The 24418-nt window shown below is 43.0% G+C and overlaps 1 protein-coding gene across 3 annotated transcripts in view; it reads left to right on the top strand.

Moving 5' to 3' along the window:
- The first annotated feature begins 279 nt into the window (after positions 1–279).
- The window catches only part of CEP250 (centrosomal protein 250), a 31347-nt gene continuing 7208 nt past the window's right edge, over positions 280–24418 (top strand). For all 3 annotated transcript variants that reach the window (XR_014698422.1, XM_084537614.1, XM_084537613.1), the window contains exons 1-25: positions 280–547; positions 1855–1923; positions 2554–2636; positions 3923–4088; positions 4715–4821; positions 6076–6303; positions 6910–7006; positions 7480–7578; positions 8583–8744; positions 9052–9230; positions 9674–9856; positions 10795–10939; positions 11230–11376; positions 11554–11784; positions 13294–13487; positions 15601–15728; positions 15910–16079; positions 16862–17041; positions 18122–18256; positions 18565–18708; positions 19152–19453; positions 20942–21101; positions 21896–22220; positions 22636–22763; positions 23029–23149. Coding sequence is in view for 2 of the 3 variants with exons in the window: in XM_084537614.1 (XP_084393740.1) it covers positions 431–547; positions 1855–1923; positions 2554–2636; positions 3923–4088; positions 4715–4821; positions 6076–6303; positions 6910–7006; positions 7480–7578; positions 8583–8744; positions 9052–9230; positions 9674–9856; positions 10795–10939; positions 11230–11376; positions 11554–11784; positions 13294–13487; positions 15601–15728; positions 15910–16079; positions 16862–17041; positions 18122–18256; positions 18565–18708; positions 19152–19453; positions 20942–21101; positions 21896–22220; positions 22636–22763; positions 23029–23149 (4000 nt within the window). In the remaining variant the exon portion in view is untranslated. The remainder of the gene's footprint in view (positions 548–1854; positions 1924–2553; positions 2637–3922; positions 4089–4714; positions 4822–6075; positions 6304–6909; positions 7007–7479; positions 7579–8582; positions 8745–9051; positions 9231–9673; positions 9857–10794; positions 10940–11229; positions 11377–11553; positions 11785–13293; positions 13488–15600; positions 15729–15909; positions 16080–16861; positions 17042–18121; positions 18257–18564; positions 18709–19151; positions 19454–20941; positions 21102–21895; positions 22221–22635; positions 22764–23028; positions 23150–24418) is intronic.

Here is a 24418-nt window from a genome sequence, read left to right as displayed (position 1 = left end):
TATTTAGGTTCCCACTGCATTGAAGGTGACTGTCTAGACACCCTTAACTGCCATGTCAGAAAAACGAGATGCAGCTGGAACTGTGAAATCACGGGTAGCAGCCATGACCTGCTAACTGCTATCTGAAGGGTCTGCTTTTGCTGCGAAAGCTCAGAGAAGCTCTCAGCTCAGCAGCGCCTTCTGCGCGTCCACCCGCCTTGCCCTGCTGCTGTGAGGCCCTGCCCGTGGAGCCGGGGCAGTGCGTGTCGCAGCTCCGCTCCCTCCCGGCCCCGCTGCCCGGGGCGCCTCAGGTCGGTGCCCGCACCCAAACCGCTGCCGGCCCCGGCGGCGGCCACCCCGCGGCCGCCTCAGCCCGGGGCCCGCCAGGCGGGGCGGAGCCGCCCGGGCGGCGGGAGCCGAGGCGGGCAGGGCCGGGCCCGGTGACCGGGGGATGGCGGCCGGGGACGGGGAGGCAGCGCGGAGCCAGGCCTCTCTGTGGCGCCGGCTGCAGAGCTCAGAGGAGGCGCAGCAGCGGCAAGCGGTGCTGGTGCGAAAGCTGCAGGAGAAGGTGAGGGGAGGGCGGCGGCGCCTGCAGGGAGCTGCCCGGGGTCGGGCGGGAGCCGCGGTGGGGCCTCCGCGGGCGTGAGGGCGTCGAGCCCGGGGCTGGGGCGAGGCCCCGGAGCCGCCCTGCTCCGCCCGGCCTGGCCCCGCTGCTGGGGAGAGCTCCCGGGAGAGCCGGTGCCCGGCGGGCATCCAGGCCTGAGCTCGGTTAATCGCGGCCCGGCTGCCAGAGAGCGCCCCGGCCTCCCTTGAAGCGCCCTCGAAGCCCTGCTGCTGGCGGTGGCCGAAGGGGTGCTGGCGGGTTTGTTTGGGTGTGCGTGGTTTTAGCCTGGCAGGAGGCTGCGGCAGAGGAAGCTGCTCAGCTGAAGTGCTTGGCAAGGCTGTGGGCAGAACTAACTTTAATTTGCTAAGCATTGAAAAGTAATGCGAATTTGAAAGGCTATTTCTAGTTGTACAGGTATGAAGAAGCCTGATGCTTGAAAGGTAAAGCCTATATGGTTGGGCTGTGTTTGACATGGTGTGGAAATGTCTTTGGAGAGCAAGTGGTAATAGCAAATAAATGATAAAAGCACATTTCTTCCTCCAGGAAGTGAACAGAAGTTCTGATTGTTCCCTTTTAAGTCTTTTCAGTTTCTGTCACTTGCATTTAAATGTTTTCTGAAGGGCTGCTGCTTGTTCACAGTCAGTTGCTGTTCGCAGACCTGTCTGCTCTGAAGTCCCTCCCCTTTATGCAGTCGTTTATCAGTGTTTGCCAAAGCTTTTCTTTCCACTTTGTTTTGCTGTGTAGCAAGAAATAGCATTTTTCTCTGATGAACCTGTATAAGATACTGGTGATACAGAAAGTATTTGGTTAACAGAAACCTGACTGTTTTTGAGGCATCCTGAGCCACTGTGTAATTTTTTTTCTTCCAAACCTGTAATTAAAAATGATTTTACTAGGATTTTACATTGATTTTGGTGTTGGCAATTCCTTCTGGATTTAATGTGGTTTGGTGAGGTTTAAACAGGATAATCTTCAGTCTGATGGATGGAGTTGGCCTGGCATGGCTGTTTTAAGTTGGTCTCATCATTCTGCTTGTCATCTCACTCTCTCAGGATGAGCAGATAATACTATGCATAAAATAAACCCTTTCTCACTTTTTTAGTATTAGATGAGGTGAAGCTTCCATGTGATAATGATTTCTCTGTATGTCAGCAGTGCTGTGAAATGTACTAGGCTCTGTCTGGAAAGGCTTAGAGAAAACCTAACACAGGAGGAGCTGAGTCTGTTATAAGCTTAATTTCTCTCATCCTAATTCTGTATATCCATCTTAGTTGCTGCAGTATCGGAACTGGTGTCGTGAGTTGGAGCAGCAACTTGAAGCCGGAGGGTTGAGTGGGCAGGTACGTAACACTTGTTAAATCAGATTAAAGACCCCCTAAAACATCAGCAGACGAAAACAAGATTGTCCTGAAAGGAGGATTTAAAGAAGCACTGTAACTTTGACTTTCAGTATTTTGTCCAGTTGCCATTCTTAGAGCACCCTGTAGTCATAGAAATGCCAGTCCGAAAAAAAAAAAAAAAATCAAGAAGGATTTTAATTTTGTGAAAGAGTGCTTTATAGTTGGAGTAACATTTGTACTAAGTCTCAGGAGAGGGCTATCCTGCCTGTTACATTATGTCTGTCTCTGAATAAGAATTGGTTGAAACATAGCATCTTGGAAGGCTCTCTGCTTTTCTTTTTGCTTCATGGCTAAAGTAAACCCAGGAAACAAAGATTAGGGGAGTATGTATTTCCAAGCTTCAAGTCTAAGTGAGCACTTGTGGTCATTAGCTGAGAACAGATAGCTGTGAGAGTGTGAAAATGAGGAGGACTACTGACTCTTCCCCTCCCTTCCTCTCTGTATTTGTGACACTAATTCCTGAAAGAAGATACAAGTTCCTGAGATACCAAACAAATGGAGGGGAAACCAATGGATGATAACCATAATGAAGGAAATGCAAGAATTTGACTAAACTTTTCCTTTCTTAAGGGATCCCTTCCAGACAGATGGGAACCCACAGAGGATCACAACCTGGAAAAAGCACTGCTCCAGTTGGAAGAGGAGCAGCGAAGGTAAAAAGGAGGAGCAATAGCACATTCTTGGTGTCTTGGATGCTCAAGGAAGCAAGAGAAATCCTGTCAGTTTGCAAGTGGCTGGACAGGCCATTTTGAAAGGAGAAAGGTCCACAGTCCATTCTGTGGTGCAGTTAATAGTGATGTGTGCTGAATAGCTCTGTTTTCAGTGTGGGTTGGTCATATGACCTCCAAAGGTCCATCTCCAGCCTGAATTTTCTTATTATTCCATAGGTGATCTGCTCAGTAAAGCTCTGCTTTATGTTGGAAATCAAGCCCTAACATCCTAAGGATTTCATGCGGCAGGTGTTTTCCTGTTTGGTTTGGAGTTGTATTTTGTCTGAATAGCATATCCTGTGCTTATATCAAAGTCTTTCAGTAGAACATTTGGCAACACAGGCATCTTCTGTCATATTTTTCTGTGCTTCTCTTTCTCCCTCTGCTCAAGACATGAACGGTGTGAGGTATAAAGTACATCTGTGTGCTGTGTTACCTGTGTTGCAAAGTAAAGTGAGGGAAGCACAACTCCTATTTTTATCCAGAAACTGAACTTTGTTCTTGTTTGCTGGGCAACAGTCTTCAGATTTTGTTCATGAAATAATTTCCGAGTGGGATGTATTAGGCTGTGGCCCAAATGTAATTAGCCTGCAGTGTTTGATATTTATATTCATTACAATGAGCATAGTCAAAAGCCTTTTTGTGGGCTACAAATGCACTGCACTTTGGGAACCCTGTAGAAGTTTCTTTCAGTTGAAAGTGTCATTTAAAGCTATTTCCCCTATATATATGGTCTTGGTTTAGTGGTGTGCAGTTTAGTGTATCAACAAGGTGGGGTTTTTACTGCAAGTCCTAGTGTATTGGACAAGGACAGAGAGACTCTTTTTTAAAAAAAAAAAAAAAAAAAGCGAGCGCAGAAGTACAATCAATATTGCAAGGGAAAGGATATGGAAACTTACAGATGTGAGTGGAAGTAGATAGGTGGTCAGGACAATTGTGCTTCCAGCGGGATGCAGGATGACAGAGCAGAGGAAAGGCAAGACGTTAATGACGTTAGTGGTGAAGTTGAAGAAGAAGGGGAGACTGAAATTGTAGATGGAAGACGAAGACTTAAAATAATAAGAAAAAAATGAGTACCATGACAGATGTCTTAGTTATTCCTAGAAAGTACATTTACTATCTTTCAGTTCACCAAGAAAGTCGGTGTTGAGGGAGATGGAAAATTGTGAGGATGTTGCTTGTGGATAGCAGTTGTTCAATGAGCTCATTGCTGTTTCTTCCTTTCTGAGGTGTGAGAACCTGGCAGAAGTGAACACTCTCCTGCGGGAGCACCTGGATAAAGCAAATGAGGTGAATTCAGCTCTTAAAGAAGATGTTGGAAAACTGACAGCAGATTGGATGAGGGCCCGGAACGAACTGGAATTGAAGGAGAGTGAATGGCACAATGAACGTGAGGTAAGGATAGGCTATAGGAATGTCAAAGTGATGACAGACTGGAATGAGAGTACAGTTTACTGCTGACATAGGCAACTTATGATGTAAAAGTTGTTGCTCTATTGAGAATGTGTTGGTGCTGGCTAGCAGAACATGGGTGTGAGGTGGAGGAGTGTGCCTGTTGCTGGACGTTGTAGGGCAGTCATGCATGAACTCCCTTTTTTTTTTTTTTTTTTTTTTTTTTAATATTTCTTAAATATCAGCAGTGAAACATAGAGAGGTCTCCATATTTCCAAATTCAGAGAAGGTCAAGACACGCATCTCTTACCAATAGCCTGTTACAAGAAAATCTCACACTGGAGGGGCTTGTTCTTGTCTTCCTCCACCTGTTAGACTGTTAGACATCTCTGATCGGTATGCTTTGTTGATATCTGCTACAACAGGAGAAGTGTGGATGTTCCCATCTCTGAATTCAGGTATCAGGTCTACTGTGGATGTTTACATGTATGTGGTGCCTATTCAGTCCTTGATGCCCCTGTTGGAATTTTTATTAAAGATTTGATGATGATGGTTGTGCTCTCTCAGATCTAGAAGAATTGTGTAGTAATAGGGAAGGCTGCCATTTCTTTCTGTCTTTGTGTGTTTAGTTTTATGACAGCTACTTAAGGGGTGAGCATAACCGTCTTCTGAGCCTGTGGCGTCAGGTGGTGACCTTCCGCCGTCATTTTGTTGAAATGAAGACCGCCACTGACAGGTGAGAAGAAGTTAAGACTACATCTCTTGGAGAAAAAAATGTAAGCCTCCATTCACATCTGCTTTTGGAACCTTGATGTTGCTTTAGTTACAGCTGAAGATACGATTTGTCCTTTGATAGCCTGAAGCAATGCCATTATGTGTGCTTTACACCTCTTTCAGATTCATTTTGTCTGAGGATGGTTTTCAAATAAAACTGAAGGGCTTTGGCAATGCAGAGGCCCAAGGCCCTAAACAGATGAACTTGACTATGTTGATATTTGGGCTAATACGCCCAAACTCAGATGTATAGGTACACATATACATATGGAAGAGAACGGAGTCACCAAACCTATGCATACAGCAAATAATGCAGTCTTTTCTTTAGAATGATTAAAATCTACCTTAAATCTCACTGGGTTTTTTATCTCACTGATTCTGAAGGAAATATTAATGATTATGGTTTTTTGTTTTTTTCTTTTTATGTCCAGCTTACATTTACTCTGGCCAGTTTGTATTCACTAACACCTGTACCAACACTGTTGAGAGAAAAATAACTTTTCTACCTTGTTACTCCATTTATCCAGTTTATATTGCTTAGTTTGATACCTCTTTATTATTGTTTCGTTTGTTCTTGGACTCACTGAATTTTCTTTCTCACAGTTGCTTTCTATGCAAGCGATAATATTGTAGCCTTGATATTGCATTCTGGTGTAAGCATGCAATTTCAAACTCTGGGTTAATGTCAGACATTTTTCTTATACATTGATAAGCTTTCCTTAATGTGTAGTGTATACCTGACTTACTATTTAATTTGTGCTTTTTTTTGTTAACAGCATTCAAAGATTATTCTTATGCCACCTTTCCAAAATGGTTATTATGTGCATATTTTCATAAGCCTCTTATCAGTCTAAGTGGTGATACTAAAAGGTCACTTAATACTGATATCCTAGGTATAAAAGCTGTGGACCCTGGCAAAATTCCTTACATCTACTAATGGTGTGGATATGTCAATATGATTCAACAAGAACAGCAATTAATAAGAGTAATTAGAAGTCCTTGAAATCTTCTGGCTATGCCACACGTTTCTTCTTGTCTCTGAGGAAGAAATAGACTCATTCTACAACTATCAAGACAGATCCTAATCCCAGAGTATCAAATGAATGATTTGTCCCTAGCAAAGATGTAATCTGTTGCCTAATTATGTGCTTAAAAAGTGGACTAACTGATAAAAATGGTGGTGCAAACATCAGCTCTTTTCTTTATTCTTCCTCAGAGATTTGTCAGAGCTGAAGGCAGAGCAAATTAGGCTCTCTGGATCCATACTTGTAAACTGCTTCCGTCTAAACTCTGGCATACAGCTCTGGGAGTCCATCACTCTGGGTAGACCTGTCCTAAAGGATCAGGCACAGCAGCAAATGGAAAGGGAAATAAACCAGAAGACTTTGGAAGTGATGTGCTTACAAATCAAGGGTGACCTGGAGAAGAAAGAACTTCAAGATAGGTTAATATATTTTAAGCTTTTGCATTACCAACATTATCTTTTGTGACTGCTGATTCACAGGTTCATGGATAGGCTGTGTTCATGTTGAAAACACATACATTCTCTATAGCCTTATTTCTGACCATAGTCATAGTATTGCCTTTAACAACAACAAAAAAAAAAGGGGGGTGGGGGGGAAGAGGAGAATCTAGCAGTTTAGCAGAAGCCCTTCTCTTCTGAGTAAGAAGACTGGGGGGAGATTGCATATTGTAATGTATTTGCTGTTAACTGGTTCTCGGTGAGAAATTCAGAGCAGTATAAAGAGCACTCTGTCTCTTGTACAGCCCTTTTGCTATCCAGGACTGTGCTCTAGTTGCTGGGAGGAATTTGCAGAGGACTATCATAAGCAATGTAGCACCTCTGTACTGACATTTCTTTGGAAGACCGAGTGCAGAGTCCTTTAGGGCAAGTAGTGCCTTTCTGCAACATACGGTACATGTAGAGATTAAATCTGTCTTTGCTATATTTTCTGGGCTGAACTTTTTCTGCTGTGCTTTTGGGAGCTGCTTATCTCTTTAACAGCTGATGGTGTGCTTTTGGAATGGCACGTGGACCTTCTCTTCTCAGGGTGATGGAGCTCTCAGCCTTGCTTATACAATCTCAGAAGCAGAATGAGGAGAAGGAGAAGACCATGAAAACACTTAACAACACTGTGGAGATTCTAGTATGTTTTACCTTTATCTGGGAAATAGCCCAGTGTCTGCTTGGTCTGAGGTCTTTATTTTACAGCCTTAGCACAAAGAGGTGTGGCTTCCTCAGGAGAAAGTGTAGTAAAGATGCTAGCTGTGCTGAAACAACAGGAACATGTTTGGCACATGTGGAGTCAGTCCAGGTGCAGGCAATGGCAGGGGAGCTACAGACATCTTGGGTGCCTTCCTTAGGGAGGTTTTACTAGTGTACTTTTGCCCCTGACTTGAAGTCTCTAGTGATAAAAGTTACTTGAAATTGACAACTTAGCTGTCTATAGAGTTGCTGATCTTTCTCTTAGTTTTAGCAAAGAAAAAAATGAATAGATTATGGAAAGTAATATACTAGAATCATTAGGGCTGAGGCTTACAAGCATGATAATACTGCTGAAGATGGGAATGCTCCAGAGGGGAGCTTCTCTTGGACACTCTTTCCTCATTCTATTATCAGGAAGCAAGTCGATTAGAGGTAGAATATGAAGCTTCATTGACTAAAAATGCCAAAGAAGAGAATCTTGCCCTTCAAAAGTTAATCAAAGATATAACTGAGGTGAGTACGAAGTTGGGTCCACATCCTTGTAAATTTGATTTAAAAGTACTTAATGAAGGAAATAGAAAAGCATGGTGAATAGACTCACGTGTTGTATACTGTGTTTGTTCACTGCTGCTGGCTGTTTCATTTTTGTGCCACTTTTTTGATATAAAATCTGACATAAAATGTCAGAGTTGGCTCTCCTGTGACTCTTCACCTGAGTCGCTAGGAATTTCAGTACCTAAGCCTTCACTGTCATGCTAAAGTCTCTCTTGAACTGTGTTTTCTGAGTTGGCTACTTGACATTTGTACTCCAGTGTTGCTTGGAGGCTTCCCAAACCCTCCTAGAGCAATGACTGTGCTGTTCTTCAGATTTTTATAAAAGGTCACTGACTCAATCAATGTGCTTGCCAGCCTTGCTCCTTCACTCTGTCTTCACTGACCATTATCATCACAGAATCTTAACTGTTCCAACTGGTTAGGGGTAACTTTAACATAGTCCAAAACTTCACCTTGTACAGGAGGTTTAATCATCAGATCTTTTAGACAGCCTCTCACAAAGTCAGTTCTTTCTACTTATTTTAGTCATTTTTTCCTTTTTTGCTGCCTCTCGGAGTAATTGTAAACATTAGCTATTTCATTACTGTTTTCCAGTATTCATCAGCTGTCTTCATCCCTGGGCAATGTTAATGGTTCTTTTCATTGCTATTTCCAGTGTTGATCTGGTGCTTGTATATGTGGTTCTGAGAAGCTGAAGGAGACCAAAATCATTCCCAAGAGCTTTTAAGAAACTGGGCATTCAAGCAGCCTCCAACCACTTCACATTTGTTTCTTCTCTTCTTTTTTATAGCAGCTGTGTTCAGAAATCTCTGGAGTACTTGTGGTGGCTGGGATGATACTTCTTTTCTCATTGAAGAAATTATTGAATTGAGTCTTTAATAACTCTAGGGTGAAGTGGGGGAAGAAGTAGAAATAGATAAAATAGTTTGAGCAAAGAGTGATGGTTTGATGTGGGCTTTCAGGTGGTGTTAGATGACAGTGACAGCACAGTCAGCCTTGCCTGCACTGACAATTTCCAGCGTCCGGAGTCTAGCAACATCCTTTCTTGTCTGAGCTCTCTTGATGCAGACCATGCCTTTGTATTGGTTCAGGAAGCACTGGCAAGGAGGCGAAGAGCAACACAGGTGAGAATTTCTGTTTGTCATCACCACTGGCCACAGTCTCAGCTGCTCACGCCTCACCTGGCTTCAGACCTTTTTGTTTATTTACCCAGTTTCCTTCTAGCCACCCTACTCTTGCTACTATGTTGCCTTGCCAGTCTCACCAGCTCTGTGTTCCACTGCTTTTCTGTCCTGATTTCCTCCCCCTCATCACAGCTGTTGCCTTCAGGTGAGCTGTCTCTACTTGCTTGTCCTCGAGTTGCTGTATCTGAAGCCATCTTCCCTACTTATTATTGCTTGTTTGTGCTATTTTCCTCCCCATTCCTTACAGGCCTTAAAAGAAGAGCTTTCTGCTAGGCAGGACTCTATAAATTCCCTGCAGCACCAACACAGACAGGAGGAAGAAAAGTGCAAAAAGCTGCAGCAAAGGATTGAGCAACTGGAAGAGGAAAGTAAGATGTCAAGCAGCCAACAGCAGCACCTTCAGTCCCTGGTAGAATCACTCAAAAGGTGTGTGTTTCATCCTCCTCCTGTGTTTTACAGACAATCTGCTTCCAGCTCTGGGAGTTCTAAGGTGTCATGGTCAAAGAACTCTCCTTCCCTAGTGTTCATATGCCTCTTTTCAGCACTTTAGCATCCTGCTCTCACTGCTTTTCATGCTCTACTGCTATTCTAAGGCTGTCTTTGGAAATGTAGAGCAATGTTGGAATACAAGATGCATCCTTCTCAACATACCACTTCTCTAAATTCTGTTCTTTGGGTGCCTCCCTAGCCACTGCTTCTCACTGAATGCAAGCCAAAGCCTGCCTTAAGTTCTCCTTCCCTCCACGGTTATCTTGTGAGGAGAAGAGCATGTCCCTCCTTATCTTGCTCCTCGCAACTCCATCCTAGAATTATGAAAATGGGATCAGTGGTTGTGCAGGTCTCCTCGTTCTTTTAACTTGTCTCTGCAGTGACTGTGCAAACCTAGAGAAAACCAGGAGAGAGTTACAGCAACAGCTAGACGAAAGTGAGCAAGAAGCCTCGCGTCTGCGTCGAAGTAATACTGAACTGCAGCTGAAGGAAGATTCAGCCCAAGGGGAAAAGCTGGAGCAGCAACAAGCAATGGAGAGAGTATGTCATGACCAGGACCTCCTGTGAGTGTTAAAGCTTTCTCTGGGCAGGGCTGAGCATTTGCCAGAGTTTTAGGAGATCTCTTTGCCCACGACAAAGGAATGAATTTCTTGTGCTTATCATCTGTAGCATAGAAAATTGAGGGAGTACATGGGCAGGTCTGGGTACCTACTGACATACAGCACAGCTGCCTCCATGTCCTTTCTTTCTGACCCTTTAAAAAAATCTTTCCAAACCTGACCGGGGTGGTTGATGACAGGCATAAACTAAAACAGATATTCAGACTGGATTTAAATGACAAAAACAAACAACGTGACAGTCACAACATATCTGAGCAACCTGTTCTACTGTGTGAAGGTTCCACCCCTGAGAATTTAAAAAATGCAACTGGATAGAGCCTTGAGCAACTTGGACTGATCCCATAGCTGATCCTGCTTTGAGCTGAAGATTGGGCTGGTAACCTCCTGGGGTCCCTTCCAGCCTGAATTGCTCTATATAGTCCTATGATCATTAGTTTGAAAATTCATATACATCCCCTCCCCAAATAGATTGCAAGCTCTTCCGGTGCTGAAGGTAAGAACAGTTTGGGGAAATATTATGTAAACCCCAAAAAAGTATCTTACCCAGAGAAGAACTTTGCTGTCTTCTGTCCATTGTATCAAAAAGGAGAGAGGTAACTAACAGGCAGGAAGCTGTTAGGATAAGAGTTACCAAACTTTTTGGAAATGTACTGTGATTTTTGAAAACTTTTTTTTACTTTCTTACTGATGAACATTTCACCTACATCAGTGAGAAAGAGTGGCACAGCTCTAGTCAGAAAAACCCAGCATTCTTCAAGTGTAAATAGAAAGTTGGTGGAAATCCTTCAAACTGTTGTAACTGGGGTTTAGTATATAGTCTTTGTTTTGGAAATTATAATGTTTTTGTCACTAAAAACATGTTTACCTTTCCCCTTCTCAAGTCTGAAGGACTTAGCTGCACTTGAAGCAAAACATTCATTATTACAGAGTGAGTTGGTAGTCACAAGAGAGATGCTGGAGGAATCACACCTTCAGAGGGATCTGCTGAAGCAAGAGAAACATGAGCTTACAATGGCACTGGAAAAGGTATGGCCACTCTTTCCTAGGTAGCACTTGTGGGAGAAGGGGTTCTGATAGCAAGACCACCACAGATGCTGTTTCTGGCAGTAGAAGTGAGGGAAAAATGGTGTTATCCTTCTTGGACAATGCTGTGTTCCATGCAGATTCTGCGGTGGATTTAATCCTCACGTACTTATTGGAAAGGTTTAACCGGGAGTACATCAGGCTTGTCAGAGATGCAAAGGGGATCTGGAGTTGCTGCTTAAAGTCAGGGATATTCCTGTCTTTGTTTTCATGTTGTTCGTTTGTCTCTCCAGGCAGAGCAGTCAGTAGCAGAGTTGACAGGGGCTCAGAATAAGCAGAGTTCTGAAATAGCTGATCTACATGTTGCCACAGCAAAGATGAGCAGTATTAATGAAGCTCTTGCATTGGATAAAGTGCAACTGAACAAGCTTGTGTTGCAGGTGAGCAGAGTTTCCAAGGATTCTGCCAAGTGATTGTCTCCAGCTGCTGTTTCTTTTCAGACTTGTCCTTCAGACAGGATGACTGTCTGAATATTGAGAAGTGTTATTTTTCTGTCCAGACTTTATGCAGAGTAAATCTTGCTGTATCTTGTTTCCTCTCTGCTTCCATGACTGTAGCTGGAACAAGAGACTGAAGTTCTGTCAGGTAAAGTGGATGAGATGGAGAGAGCAAAGAACTCTGTACAGGAGAAGATGAGCTCTTACAAAAGAACAAACGAAGAGCTTTGCGCAGAGAAATCCCACCTGGAGCAGCTGCTAAAGAAAGCAGAGGAGCAACAGGAGGGGCTGCAGGTGCAACTGAGAATACTGACAGAGGAGAAGGAAGAAACCCAGGAAAAACTCAACCAGGTAAGACAAAAAAACAGGTTCTTCTGACATTTGGCTGCTTGGCTCAGGGAAGCTGTGTCTGTTTGATATTTCAGTGCTTTTGTCAACAAGATGCTTGGTAGCACCGGAGATCAGAAAGCTCTCTTTACTTCCTTTTAGAAATGGTTTGGTGGCTTGCAGAGATTGTAGTTCTGGGGGATTGATCTGTCTTTTGCTTCTACAGCATATTTTAAACTGTCTGCTTTGGCCTGTTTTTTTGCTTTTGATAAATTTCATAGAAATTACTTTTGTTGCCTGTGCACCTGAATGAGGCTGCTACTGTTATCTGTGACAAAAGAAGCAAACAATTGTAGCTCTTCATCTTCTTCTGAGGTAAAAAACAGGCCATATGTTTCTATTTATGCTTTTTGTTGTGAAGACCACAACTTTCACAACTCCGTTCTTATGTTTAAATCTTGGAAGCAGTACAGAGCTGCAAGTCAATATCTACTGCCTTGTACTGCTACAAAGGGGAATGACATCTTGCTGTTGTTGTTCAAACTGTATTTTAAGACAAGACATAAATTGTAGGTTTGAATTGTTAGAGCCTCTTTAGGCTTTCAGGAGGAATTTAAGAAATAGGTGAACAGGCAAGATTCTTTTCTCTGGACTAACTGATTTCAATATATTAGAGAAAAAGCTCATGGGAATCGTATCACTGGAGGAGAGTTTTTCATCATTTAAATGACAGTTTTGTAATGTACATTCATGGGTGTTTGCGGATAACTGAGAGGAAAATAGCTTCTTTCTCATCGTCTGTTCTGTTCTAGTCTTTGGCTATAGGGTAAATTGTTTGTCAAGTACAAAGCAGAGGTGCTATATTGAAGATAAAAGCTTAAAAATAGTGGTTAATCTTCAAGTTTGAATATCAGCAAGGTATATTAGAAAACTTATTTGTGTAAGATGATTAAACATTATTACTGATATGAATTACTGTATAGAGTCTACCATTTTTTTGGCCATGTCTGCCAGACTTTCATAAATCACTAAATGACAATGCTCACCATAAGGGCTGTTTCCCTGTCAAACATCACCTCACTGCATCCAACAGCTTTACATTTATTCCTTTTTTTTTTTTTTTAAAAAAAAGGAGAAACCATATTTATTTTAACTCTCTTCAGTGAGGAAAGTTACTTTTGCTCAAAGCTACCTGAAAATTTCGAGCACTGATACAGATTCTGAGAGAATTTTAGTTTGCAAGGTAGCAGTTCTGGAAAATGCAGGATTTTTGCATGAAAACACGTAGTCTGGGGTATGTACGTTTTTCCTAAAGTAGCTGTCTGGTCCCAGCCAACCCAGTATAGCCCTACACACCACTTCCAAGTCCCAGTGCCTTTCGGCACTGTAAGTATTAGTGCTGTATACAGCAGATGCTCTTAGGCTTTTATCCCACAGTATCCCATCAGCTCTAACTGATTCAGAAGTGACACTGGTTGGCTCTGAGCAGATCTTCAGAGAAATGAATAGAACTGTATTTTATCCTGCTTTCAGGTTTACCTCCAGCAAGAGTCAGCTAGCAGTGGTTTGGAGCAGTTGCGCCAAGAGTCCTCTCGCCAAGAGGATGCACTGGCCAAGGTGTCCAAAGAGAAGGAATTCCTGGTGCATGAGAAGGCTGCCCTTGAAGTGCGACTGGCAGCTGTGGAACGGGACAGACAAGGCCTTTCAGAGCAGCTGGCAGAGGCCAGGTAAAGGCAGGGAGGAGGCCCTAGACAGGACATTATTTAATGTCTGTAATTATAAAGGTGGTAATCATTACACAAGGATTTATTGCAGACCGTGTGCTTGTCAGACAGCTTGACCTTCCATAGACAGAAAATTGAAGAATCCTGAGGGGAAAAAACAACAACCTGTATATCGTGGTTTGAATGTTATTTTTCTGAGAGCTAAATCTAACAAAGCTTTGGGCTCATGTTTGTGCTACCTTGCACGTGACTGTGAAGTCTAAAGCAAGCCAATCTGAATCCTCAGTATCAGGTACCTTTGCTCTGCATTGAGAAATAACAGTGCCATGCTTTCTGCTTGCATCTAGATGTTTAATGGAGCCTGAGGCTTCTCTTTGTTTTTGTTTTCTTGTTCTGTACATTTGAACAGAAACCTTTAGGATTCAAGGGTACTATATACAGGCATTCTGAGTAGGATGCTGTCATAGAGGGTGAAGCTAGAGGCTTCTGCTGAAGATCTTGAGGACTTTCTGTTTCTAAGCTAACTCATGTTAACTGTGGTACAGGACCTGGGTTTGGTTCTGCCTGCAGTGGGGAAGCTTCTTTTGAAACCTTGCCAGTCTTTGGGAATTGCTTATCACTGATGTGTGGGTCCTGTACACCTTAGCACGTGGCCTCCAGAGACGGATATCACAGAGATATTACGCAGAGAAGGAACAAGATACTGTCCTTGTGCTGTATCAGGCTACTAAGATCAAACGTGACAAGTTCTGCTTTTCACAAACAAAGTTTGTCCTGTGTTCTAGGTGGCTTTTAGAAGACTCCTGAACTTGCAAAGCTGTATAAATGTTATTTTGGAGGTTGTCTGTCATGCATCATGACTTACACTTGACCACTCCAGAGTATGTTGTTGGCAAGGCTGATAAACACTGTTTCAGCTCAGTATGTTTCTTGAGAGCTGCTGCTTCTTCTGAGCTCCAGCTTCTCTTATTTGATCCAGCTGAATAATATTTTGTCAATTTGGCTGTACTGCTTGTTCATAACTTTTATTGCTGGCTAAACTTCCAGAGGAGAGTGTAGCCAGAGCTGCAAGGTGGAATATGATAAATTTTGAACTTGAACTGTCTATAAACAGCTCTTCGCTTTCTTCTAGTGGCTGTAACACTAATGTGATTTTCCAGGTTTTATCAGTGTAGGTGAAGTGGAGGATACTTACTGCTTGATTATATCTGTTCCATATATTGTCATGAAAACAGAGATTGGCAGTACGTACTTACAGAGAGCCTTTATTAAGCATTCAGCTCTTTTTATTTTTCAGTGACAGCATCAGTAAAAAGAAGAGGGAAATTAGTTATAAAGAGCCTTTGTTAATAGATAAAAGCATTAGCACGAAGAATCGTCAACTGCTCTTGCCAGATGATGGTCTCGAGCCTTTTGCTGTCACAGTTTTGGACTCTGTCTTTTCTGTTCTGTTTCAAAGGCTGATTTCTATTTATCCTTAAAGTGTAGCACATTTACTTTGGACTGTCAGAAATTGGCATAGTCAGATATGTGTTTGCTCTTCTTTGTTGTACAATGGAAGACATATCTTCAAGCAAGCAGTGAAATGTTGCTATTGTGGGTTTTATTGCTGTACCTTTAATGATGTTATCCTAATTGTGTCCCTGTACTAATGAAGCAATGCTGTATATTGTAAGACACTGGCACACAGGACTCAGTATTAGAGCAGGGAAGTAACTTCAGGTTCAGGTTCCAAAATCCTGTTGTCATTCAGAAGTGCTGATGGTATCAGAGCTGTGAGCCCTGATGGATGGATTTTTGCTTGCTGGTACAGACTCTGTGGGCACAACTACTTGTTTGTCATATATCAGATGACAGCAATTTAAGATTTGGCTATTAAGATCAAATTAGACTGTACTTCCTGTGTTATGCTAGGTCACAAGTAAAACCTGGGCATTCCCTTGGAGAGGCCTGCCTTGCTATTTAAAGTAGCAGAAATATGTTTTATGTTCATAAATTTCCACACAACCCATTTTCCATTCTCAGGTGTGGGGATTATGAACCACTTCTTACTGGAATAACTCCCTGAGCATGTTAGGAGTAAGAAGCTCATTCTTTCTATGTTTACAACATGCAGGTCAGTGAAGGAGACCCTGGAATCAAGCCTGTTTGAGGCGCAGCAGCGTATATCTCAGCTGGAGATCACTAGGAGTCAGCTTGAAATGCAACTGCATACAGTCATCCAGGCTAAGGAAGTGGTGCAAGGTGCGAGCCTCATGTATTTTGTCTCTGGTGATACTCTCACCTGGTTGCAGTGCAGTGCTGAGGAATGAAGGAGATGCAGCCAGAGCCCTTTTGCACTGAAATTAAAACAGCTTAAGGCTAGCAAAATCAGAACCATTGTTTCTGTAGGTACTGAATTTCTTGCCATTCGTCTTGTTTGCAGGGGAAGTGAAGTGTCTTCAATGTGAGCTGGAAGCAGAGAGATCTTTAATGAAGCAGGAACGGGAAAACATGGCACAACAGCTCCTGCAGACAGAACAGCAGTATAACAATGCTCTCAAACTTCATCAAACTGATCATGAAGTGGAAATAAACAAACTCCTACAAGACCTGGTAGGAAAGAATATGGTTTCAAGCAGTCTTTGTGGGATGGATTTAGCGTAATTATAGCCTGAGCCTGAGAAATGGCAGTAATCATCTGTCATAGGCCACACACTGCTAGGTCAGACAGCAGAGCCAGTGGCTCATCCTTGAAGTCTCGTATGCGAAGGCCCACATGACTATGTCAGGACAGTAAATGCAGTCACCAATTCAGTGTGGCCTTAAGACAAATTCAGCAGAAGGTTGGGTGAACTCAACCCAAAGCCTCGCAGCAAAGGGGTAGGATCTTGACCAGACTGCTGCATATCATGAGGTAGATTACTAACATTCCTGCCAAATGCAATCACAGAAACTACGTTCCTTTCTTTCTGTCCTTTCATGGTTGTCAGAGTTATTACCCTTGGGTTTAAAGCATATAGGACAAGCTCCTTGTTCCTGGTACTTCAGTCCATGGTCTGTCTTGTCACTAGAGCATCAGGATACTGGCCTCTTTCTCATCCTGCAGTCAGTCTGCATCTTTTTATTGAATAAAATGGGGTTGAGTTCTGAAAATGGAGATGAGAACAGAGAGAAATGCTAAGAACAAGGGTGTTAGGAAACAGGCAGCCATCAGAGAGGGGAAGGTGTTATCTCCATTTATTCCACCTGCTGACCTGCTTTTTAAGTTCCTTGAAGGGCACAAGGCAGCTGCTGTTTGCTGTTCAGGTAGAGGCTTGGGGGAGGGATGGAGATTCACATGTTTCTCATGAGGTTACCTGAGACTACATCTTGGAATCTTTTCCTTCACTCATCAGGCAAATGAGCGGGAAGGGCACCATTTAGAGCTGCAGGAGATGCTGGAGAAATGGGAAAAGGAGAAAGCAGAGACAGAAGGTGAGCATGAGAAGAAGCTGTTTGATATGAAGCAGAAGGTTGCTACAATGCAAGCTCAACAAGAAGAGGAACGAACTAGAGTTGAAAATGCTAAGCAAGAGGTAAAGAGTGTGAAAGCAGAATTCGTGTTTTTACTCTTCTGGTCTCCTTATTGGTAATTTTTCTCTTGACACTGTACATCTGGGTAAAGATGTCTGTTGGATGCCCTTCTGTAAACAGGAGTTGCCTTAACAACCATAAGACTTTTGTGCCATGAAGCACAGTGCCTGTAATGCAAGAGACTATCAGAGTGTAAGTTTAAGAAAGGCAGGAAGTCCGTTGCAGACCTGAAGATAGCATAAACACCATAATCATATCTCACAGTGGTGAGCTGAAGGAAGCAACGTGTACAGGAAAGATGGAGTTATGGAAGTTAGCTGGATATTGGACTGTGAGAGCATGCCTTGAGTGTCCCTTTTTTCTGAAGTGTTTGAAGTGTTTTCTACTTTGAATTTGAAGTGAAAGGCATTTAGGACTCTTTGGCAGTGGGAATTAAATGTTTCTGAGTAGTGTAACAGAGATGGCCTCCAGGCTGTGTTTCAAGTCACTTGCTGGGTAACTGTTTTGTGACCAGACCCATGTGCCAAAGCAACCCTATTGGTGCTGAGAGTCTTCCTTGTGTTCTACCCAAATTCCTTCTTATGCAGATTGGCAAGGCATGGCCGTACCCATAGTTGTGTCTGCAGGTACTGAAATGACAGAATTAGCTGTAAGAGGTGGCAGCGTATCCTTAAAACTGCAGTAATTTTCACCAAGCTCCACAAGAGTTTTCCGAAGGAGCTGCTAGCTTCAGCCTTCTGGCAGACTTGCATGTTCTCTATTGCAAAGCAGATGCAAGAGTCTATATTAAAAGACAAACAGGACACAACAGAAGACAAAGAATACGCTCACCAGCACTAGAAAAAGGTCACACATATTCCTATTAAATGGTTAAAAGTTTACTGAATACTCAGTCACAGATGGACCGCATATGTTTATACTGCCAAACTCACTTAGGAATCTGTGCCATCTAGTGACCTAGGAAGCCAGCAGCATGTTGCTTTGAGAATATGTGAACCTATCAGCCTTCCAAGTCTTTGAAGTCCGTGTGCATTTTTTTCTGTGAAGATTAAACCTGTTTTTTACTTTCTCTTTCTGTACAGGTCCTGCTAGAAAAAGAGAGTGAGAAGAAAGCTTTATTAGAGACACTACTCCAAACTCAAGGAGAGCTAACAGAAGCCTGCCAACAGCTTGAGCAACTCAGGCAAGAGGTGAAAGAGCAGCAAGTGTATGGGCAGGTAAGTCTCACTAGTAGGGCAAGTAGAAAATACAAGCAGTTGGTAACAGAGCCAAGTAAACAGTGAAGAACGGTAAGAAGAAAATGAAACACAGGTCCTGGAACTGAAGAGGCAAGAACTGCTGTAGACACTGAAGACACAGAGCATGGTAAGCTCCAGAAGCCAGCAAGAGGAAGGAAGGGTTGCAATGGAAGGAGTGGTGGGTAGAAAAGGAGAAAGTGGCTGAATGCATGTGAATGAGACTGAAGGAGATAAAACATGGAGCTGATGGCAGGTCCCAGTAAATTGCTTTCCATTTGTATTTACAGAACATAACAGAAAAGCTGAAAGCAGAGCTGCGAGAAACTCATTGTAAGATCAAGGCAATGGAGAATATGCATAAGGAAGAAATCAAAACCATCAAAGAGGAACTGAATATTCTTCTTCAACAGAGGGATGATCTACAAAAACAGGTAACTTAAACAGCAAAAGATATTTTAGTCATCAAACATGTCATGTCTCTACTTCTTGCTTTTCTGTTGCAAAACAGGCTGTTGGAGTAATTCCTCTGACTGCCATCATAGGTCTCCATCTCAGCTGGTCTAAAGGAGACTTAGCAGTCACCTGAATCTCAGCTGCTGCCCTGGACAGATAAGCTACTCCTTTTTCCTGTTTGCCAGTAATCATCTGAATGGATTTTTGCTGGTCTGTTACTGCTAGCCTTGTTTTTTTAAGATTTTTATCAGACAAATGTGATGTCACTCTAGATTTTTATACAAGTCAGTTGTGTCCATTGCGAATTTAGTACTTCATGACAAGATGAAATTTAAATCTGTTCTTCCCCTTTCTTCATAGTACATGATATGGCTGACAGTGACAAGCTGTAGTCTTTGAGTGCTGTTATGTTTTACTTCAGGTGGAAGAGCTGACATCTCAGCTAGCAGCTTCCCAAGAGTCCCAACAAGCAATTGGCCTCAAAGCTCAGCAGGATCTGAATGAGGCACAGGAATTGTCAAGGCAGAAGGTACTGGAGGTTGTGCAGCTCCAGAGGATTTTGGATGAAGAGAGGAGCCAGTGGGAAGAGGTAGAACATCAGAACAAAGAGCTACAAGTGTGTCTGCAGTCCTTGGAGGGGGAAAGGAGTCGATGGGAAGAAGTGGAGCGTCACAATGCAGAATTTGAGGCTTCACTGAAGGTCCTAGAGAGTGAAAGAGCCAGGTAATTGAAAGCCTGCAAGACACTCTGTTCTATTTAATGAATTCCCTCTTTTAGACTTTTGCATATGAAAATAGCTCTTTTTTCTTTTGGTCACACTTTTTCTGAAGCCAGTGGCTTTTGAACTAGTCTTTTCTTTAAAAGGAGGTGTTCTTTTATTATGTCAGCTTATAAATACTGTAAATTAAACTTTCGGGGGTTTAAGCCTAAGGAGGCAGGACAAGCTACAGTATAATAGGCTAAATAGATCCACCAGCTCCACCTTGGGTTCACTACACTTCAAACATTTAAGATCTGCACTAGTCTTCCATCCTTACATTTATGGTTGGAAGAAGCCGTCATGGAACTTGGAGGCTCCCAAGAAATGAGCATGTTTTTCATTGCCCTGTGTTACCCCATTCCTCAAATTATCCTAACAGGCATCTGGAGATGCTCAAGCAGGGTCCCTTGTAGCCTCAACAGTTACCAATGTTATTGTCCAAGGAGTGCAACAACGAAGAGAAAGGAGGCTACTTCATCTGGTGAAGTCCTGCCAGTCTTAAACAGAACTCTTCACTAAAGAAGTTAAGTAAAAGGCAGAGTACTCTTTTTTCTTTCTGCTATGAGGGATCCTACATCTTATATACGGATCTGAGTATTTCCTCCAAATCTCCATTACCACTTCTGGTATCTGCCTTCATTTCTGCAGGGCAGTTCTCAGTGAGTTCTTCTCCCAGTCTGTACATCTCAGAAATACTCTGTGTGGGTGCACATTATGGCTAGCATGAGGGATATGTTTCTTAGGCTGTAGCTTTCACAGAGGTGAAGTAGAAGGCAATCTGTGGTAAGACAGTTCTCTAATTGCCTGTTTCTTGGTCTCCAGCCCTTTGTTGTACATCTATGAGCATTAACATGAGCTCCAGTGCATGGAGCCACCCAGCACAGAGGTGTGCATACAGACAAACAAGAGGATAAGAAAGATAAAAAGGTATATTGTGGATTCTAGACATTTATAAAGATGCATTTATCCATAAACCCATTCACAATTTGCATGTTTTCCTCTTCCCTGGAGTTCTTAGCCTTTTATATTCTTCTGTGGCATTCTTGAAGTTGAGAAGAACCAGTGGTGGGTAAAACTGCCCCTTGGTACCACCTGTACTGCAGAATGGTAGAACATGGGATTGTATCTGTGGTTATCACTATGGCTTTTAACATCTCTGGTTTAAGTGTTTCAATATTTGTGCACCCATATTAAGTTGTCTATATTCTTATTCACATTTCAAAAAAATATATGAAATTTAGCCAATAATTCAGATTTCCTCTGTGGAAGTGAGCACAGTGGACACATGCTTGGGTGTGATTGCCAGCCTGGTTTAGAACTAAACAAGCAGCCTAGTTATTTAGATAAACCTCAGCAGAGACAGTAATTTTCCCCTTGGTGGTGGAAGTCCTAAGAGGTTTCTAAATGTTATACAATGTAGTAATGAGTCACATACTCTCTCTTTCTTTCAGGCTGTCTCTGTCTCTGGAACAGAAGGAACTGAGCGTCAAGACCCTGGAAGAAAACAACCTCGCCCAGCAGAACGAGGTGTCTAAACTGCTTTCTGCTATCCAACAGGCCCAGCAGCTCCATTCAGACTACAGAAGAGAAATACAGGAGCTCAACAACCAGGTGCCCTATCCAACAAAATTCTCTTCTCCAGGGGAATTGAATACCACTTTCAGCTTTTAGGCCCCGCCTTTTTTCCCCTTCCAACAACACATGCTCCTGTGTTCTGTGCAGAGACTTTGCACATAAAAGTGAAGGCTGGATCTGCTATGTTCTCCCTGTGTTGTCCTCTGTTCTGTCATGGTTCAAGCCATTAAATCTATGAGGAAGAGCAGAAGACTCTTGGAATTTTTCAGTATCTACGTTGGAATGTCCTTAAGCAGTGTTTCTGTCTCTATAGAGACAGAAACCAGCTATCTGGTGAGACAGAAGTAGTTACCACAGAAGGCACTTCCATCTCAGCCAGTTCATCTGGTATTTGGGGGATGCACAATAAGGGATGCTGACAGACTTCTATTTGCTTCTACTCCCAGGCATTTCTGGCAGCCTGACCTCCATGCAGGGATGCTTGATCTGCCACCTCACGCTGCCAGCCTTCTACTCAAACACTTGCTGCTTCTGTTCTGAGGTTGGAGATTGGAATTGCAAATTCTGATGGTTGGGCTGTTGCTTTCTGGATGGGGAAGCTTCCTTTTGGCCCCTTAACCTCCAGGCACCAGAATAAGTTTCTAGCTTACTGTCTGTTTTACTTAGTCTGAATCCTTCTTTTGTTTGTTTGTGTTTTTTTTTGTTTTGTTTATGCATTTCGTTTCCAATGTGGTTGTTGCTTAAAGTAATTCCTTATTTTTTCCTCTACTTCCTGCTCTGCTGCCTCAGTAGCAGCACTGTCCCTGAGGCTTTGTGCATCTGTGTCGTAGGTACAGTCACTGCAGGAAGTGGTGCTGGAGAAAGAGGCTGGCCTGGCAGCTCGGGAGAAGCAGCTATTACAGGATCTGGAGGAGTCCCGAGCTGGCGAACTGTGCTTGAGAGACTCTTTGCACATGCTGGAGACAGAAATGGCTGAACTTCAGCTGAGGCTTTGTAGCACAGAGAACAGAGCAAAGGCATTGGCTACAGAGTGCCAGCAGGCTAACAGTGCCCATTGTGAAGCCCAGTCACAACTGGACAAACTGCGATTGGTTCTCCACCACATGCTGTGTGACAGCACTGATACAAGCAGAGGCCTGGTCACTTGGAATTCAGGCAAGTGTGGGAAGGTTGAGGAGACTGTGGAGTACACGTAGGAGAGCAGATAAAATGAAGGAGTGTTTCTTTGTAATCCTAATAGATTCATCCTTTCACTTCAGACTGACTCAAGCCTTGAGAAGTCATGAAAGCCTGAGGTCTCTGCACAGAGACAAGCTCCTGTTTATATGTGGAGAAATAACCAACACCAGAATTAAATAGAGGCCCATAGTCATGGAAGTGTATGTGCGTTCTTCCATGGAGCAGCACCCACATTAGTGGGCAGCAAAATAATGTTAGCTTATGACATGTCTTGCTGTAACATGAACTCTAAGGCAACAACAAAGGTGCTGCCACCTTCTCCTATGTAAAAAGAGGCCTTGTTTGTGGGACCCCGTATTAAAGCTTGAAACACATTGGCTTTTTTCTTCAGAACAGGATCGTGTTTGGAGCCTAACTGTTTCTCAGGCCAGGGAAGTCCCTGCAGAACTCACAGTGGACAAAGTGGCAGCAGCCATAGAAGACCTGCGTCAGGACCTGAGGCAGACTCAGCAAGATCTGGTAATGTGTCTCTGTAGTGCATCCAGAAATCCTTTCCTTCTGCTGAACTCAGCTGAGAAGCAGAGTGCTAGTGCAAGAACTGGTGTAAATTGTAGGCCAGGTTTGCTTGCTGCCACAGGGGAAACAGATGATCATGATTACATTTACCATTAATGTCCAACTGCCCCCTCCCACCTTGGTTACTTCTGCCTTTAGCTTTTGTACCTCCTTGTCTTCTGCCAGCAGTGGCTCTGTGAACTCATTTTGTTCTTCTTGCCTCTTCCAGAATGATGCCAGGAAGAAAATACAGGACCTTGAGCTGGAGCTGAGCAAGAGGCAAGCTGAGATGGACCACTTCAGTGCCTGCAATCAAGAACTACAAAAGCAGTTGACCCAATGCCAGGAAGGTACAGCTTTGCCTTTCCAACCCACTGAGCCAATCCTGTCTCATGAGCAGGGATTTCTGGTGTCACACAAGAAAAGTGCAGTGCCAGGAGATGGGAGGAGGGAAAAAGCAATCAAGCATGAGATTTGCCCATAGAACTACCAGTGAAAGCTTTTCATAACAAAGACCCAGTGGCTGGCACTGCATATAGTGCTATGACCGGTGATATGTGTTCAGAGGTGATCACTCTCAGGTAATATATCACTACAAAGTAGGTGAGACTTGATACCTTACAGCATCCTTTTCCATACACTGTTTAAAAATCCCAGCCTGCTAAAAACCTTATCTTTGCAGACTTCCTTATCCTCTTACATTGCCATTTCACAGAGCATCAGTTCAGTGTTAAGCTACTGTGTTATTGTAATTGCCAATGCATCCTTTCTTCTGCTGTTTTTCCTAGTTTTCTGTTGTCTAATGCTTTTGCATCCTAGTATCTGAGCTCAGATCTGTAGCAAACACAGTTTCTTGCTCCCCTAGCTACTTCTTACTTATGTCTTCGGTAACACATTCACTTTGGATATATCTACAATTTTTCATATACTTCTGATTACACCTTCCTCTAATATTTAGGCCTTCACAGAGCCCTCCAGGGCTCCTGTTCTCTCTGTATGAGAGCTGGACAGGCATCTCTGCTCTTCTCTCTGCTGTTATTTTCCCACTCTCCAAATCAGAATTGCTTTTCCATCTCCTTGTCTTGTTTTCCTTGTCTCAGACTACAGGAACAGGAAGTGTGGGCATTGCTCGTGCTCGTTGTTTCCCTCACATACTGCCACCTGCTCACGTAATACCTTTAACTATTCAGTATTTCTTTGTGTAACTTCTGTGAGATGGAATCACTGAACATTTTTCAGACTCTTTACAGCAGAGTCCTGCCTTAGATCATCCCTATTTCTGGAAGATTTGTAGCGTTTGGTTTTCTTATCATATATGCTAACAGAGTACATACTTTAAATTTTGCCATTGGGTAGATTCTGCTTGTCCCACTGGTCAGTACTTTTCCTGTTTAGACTAAACTGCTAGACAGGAACTATTCCTATAGTTCTATCTTTTAGCTTGTTTTAGTTCCTGTCTAATCCTGTGTGCTTTGGGTATCACTACTGGTATGATGCTCAATTGTTCCTGCTCTGCTGTTGTCCTAGTATCATGGAATATTTCTTTTCTTTTTTCTCTATCAACGCACAATGTGTTTCCCTAGTATCCTTTTGGACAAATACCTTAAAGTGTATCTTAA

Source organism: Aythya ferina, assembly GCF_964211825.1.
Source record: "Aythya ferina genome assembly, chromosome: 16".
In the NCBI taxonomy this organism is placed as follows: domain Eukaryota; kingdom Metazoa; phylum Chordata; class Aves; order Anseriformes; family Anatidae; genus Aythya; species Aythya ferina.
The sequence above is the reverse complement of the archived record's forward strand: the minus strand, read 5'-3'. Positions and strand labels throughout refer to the sequence as shown.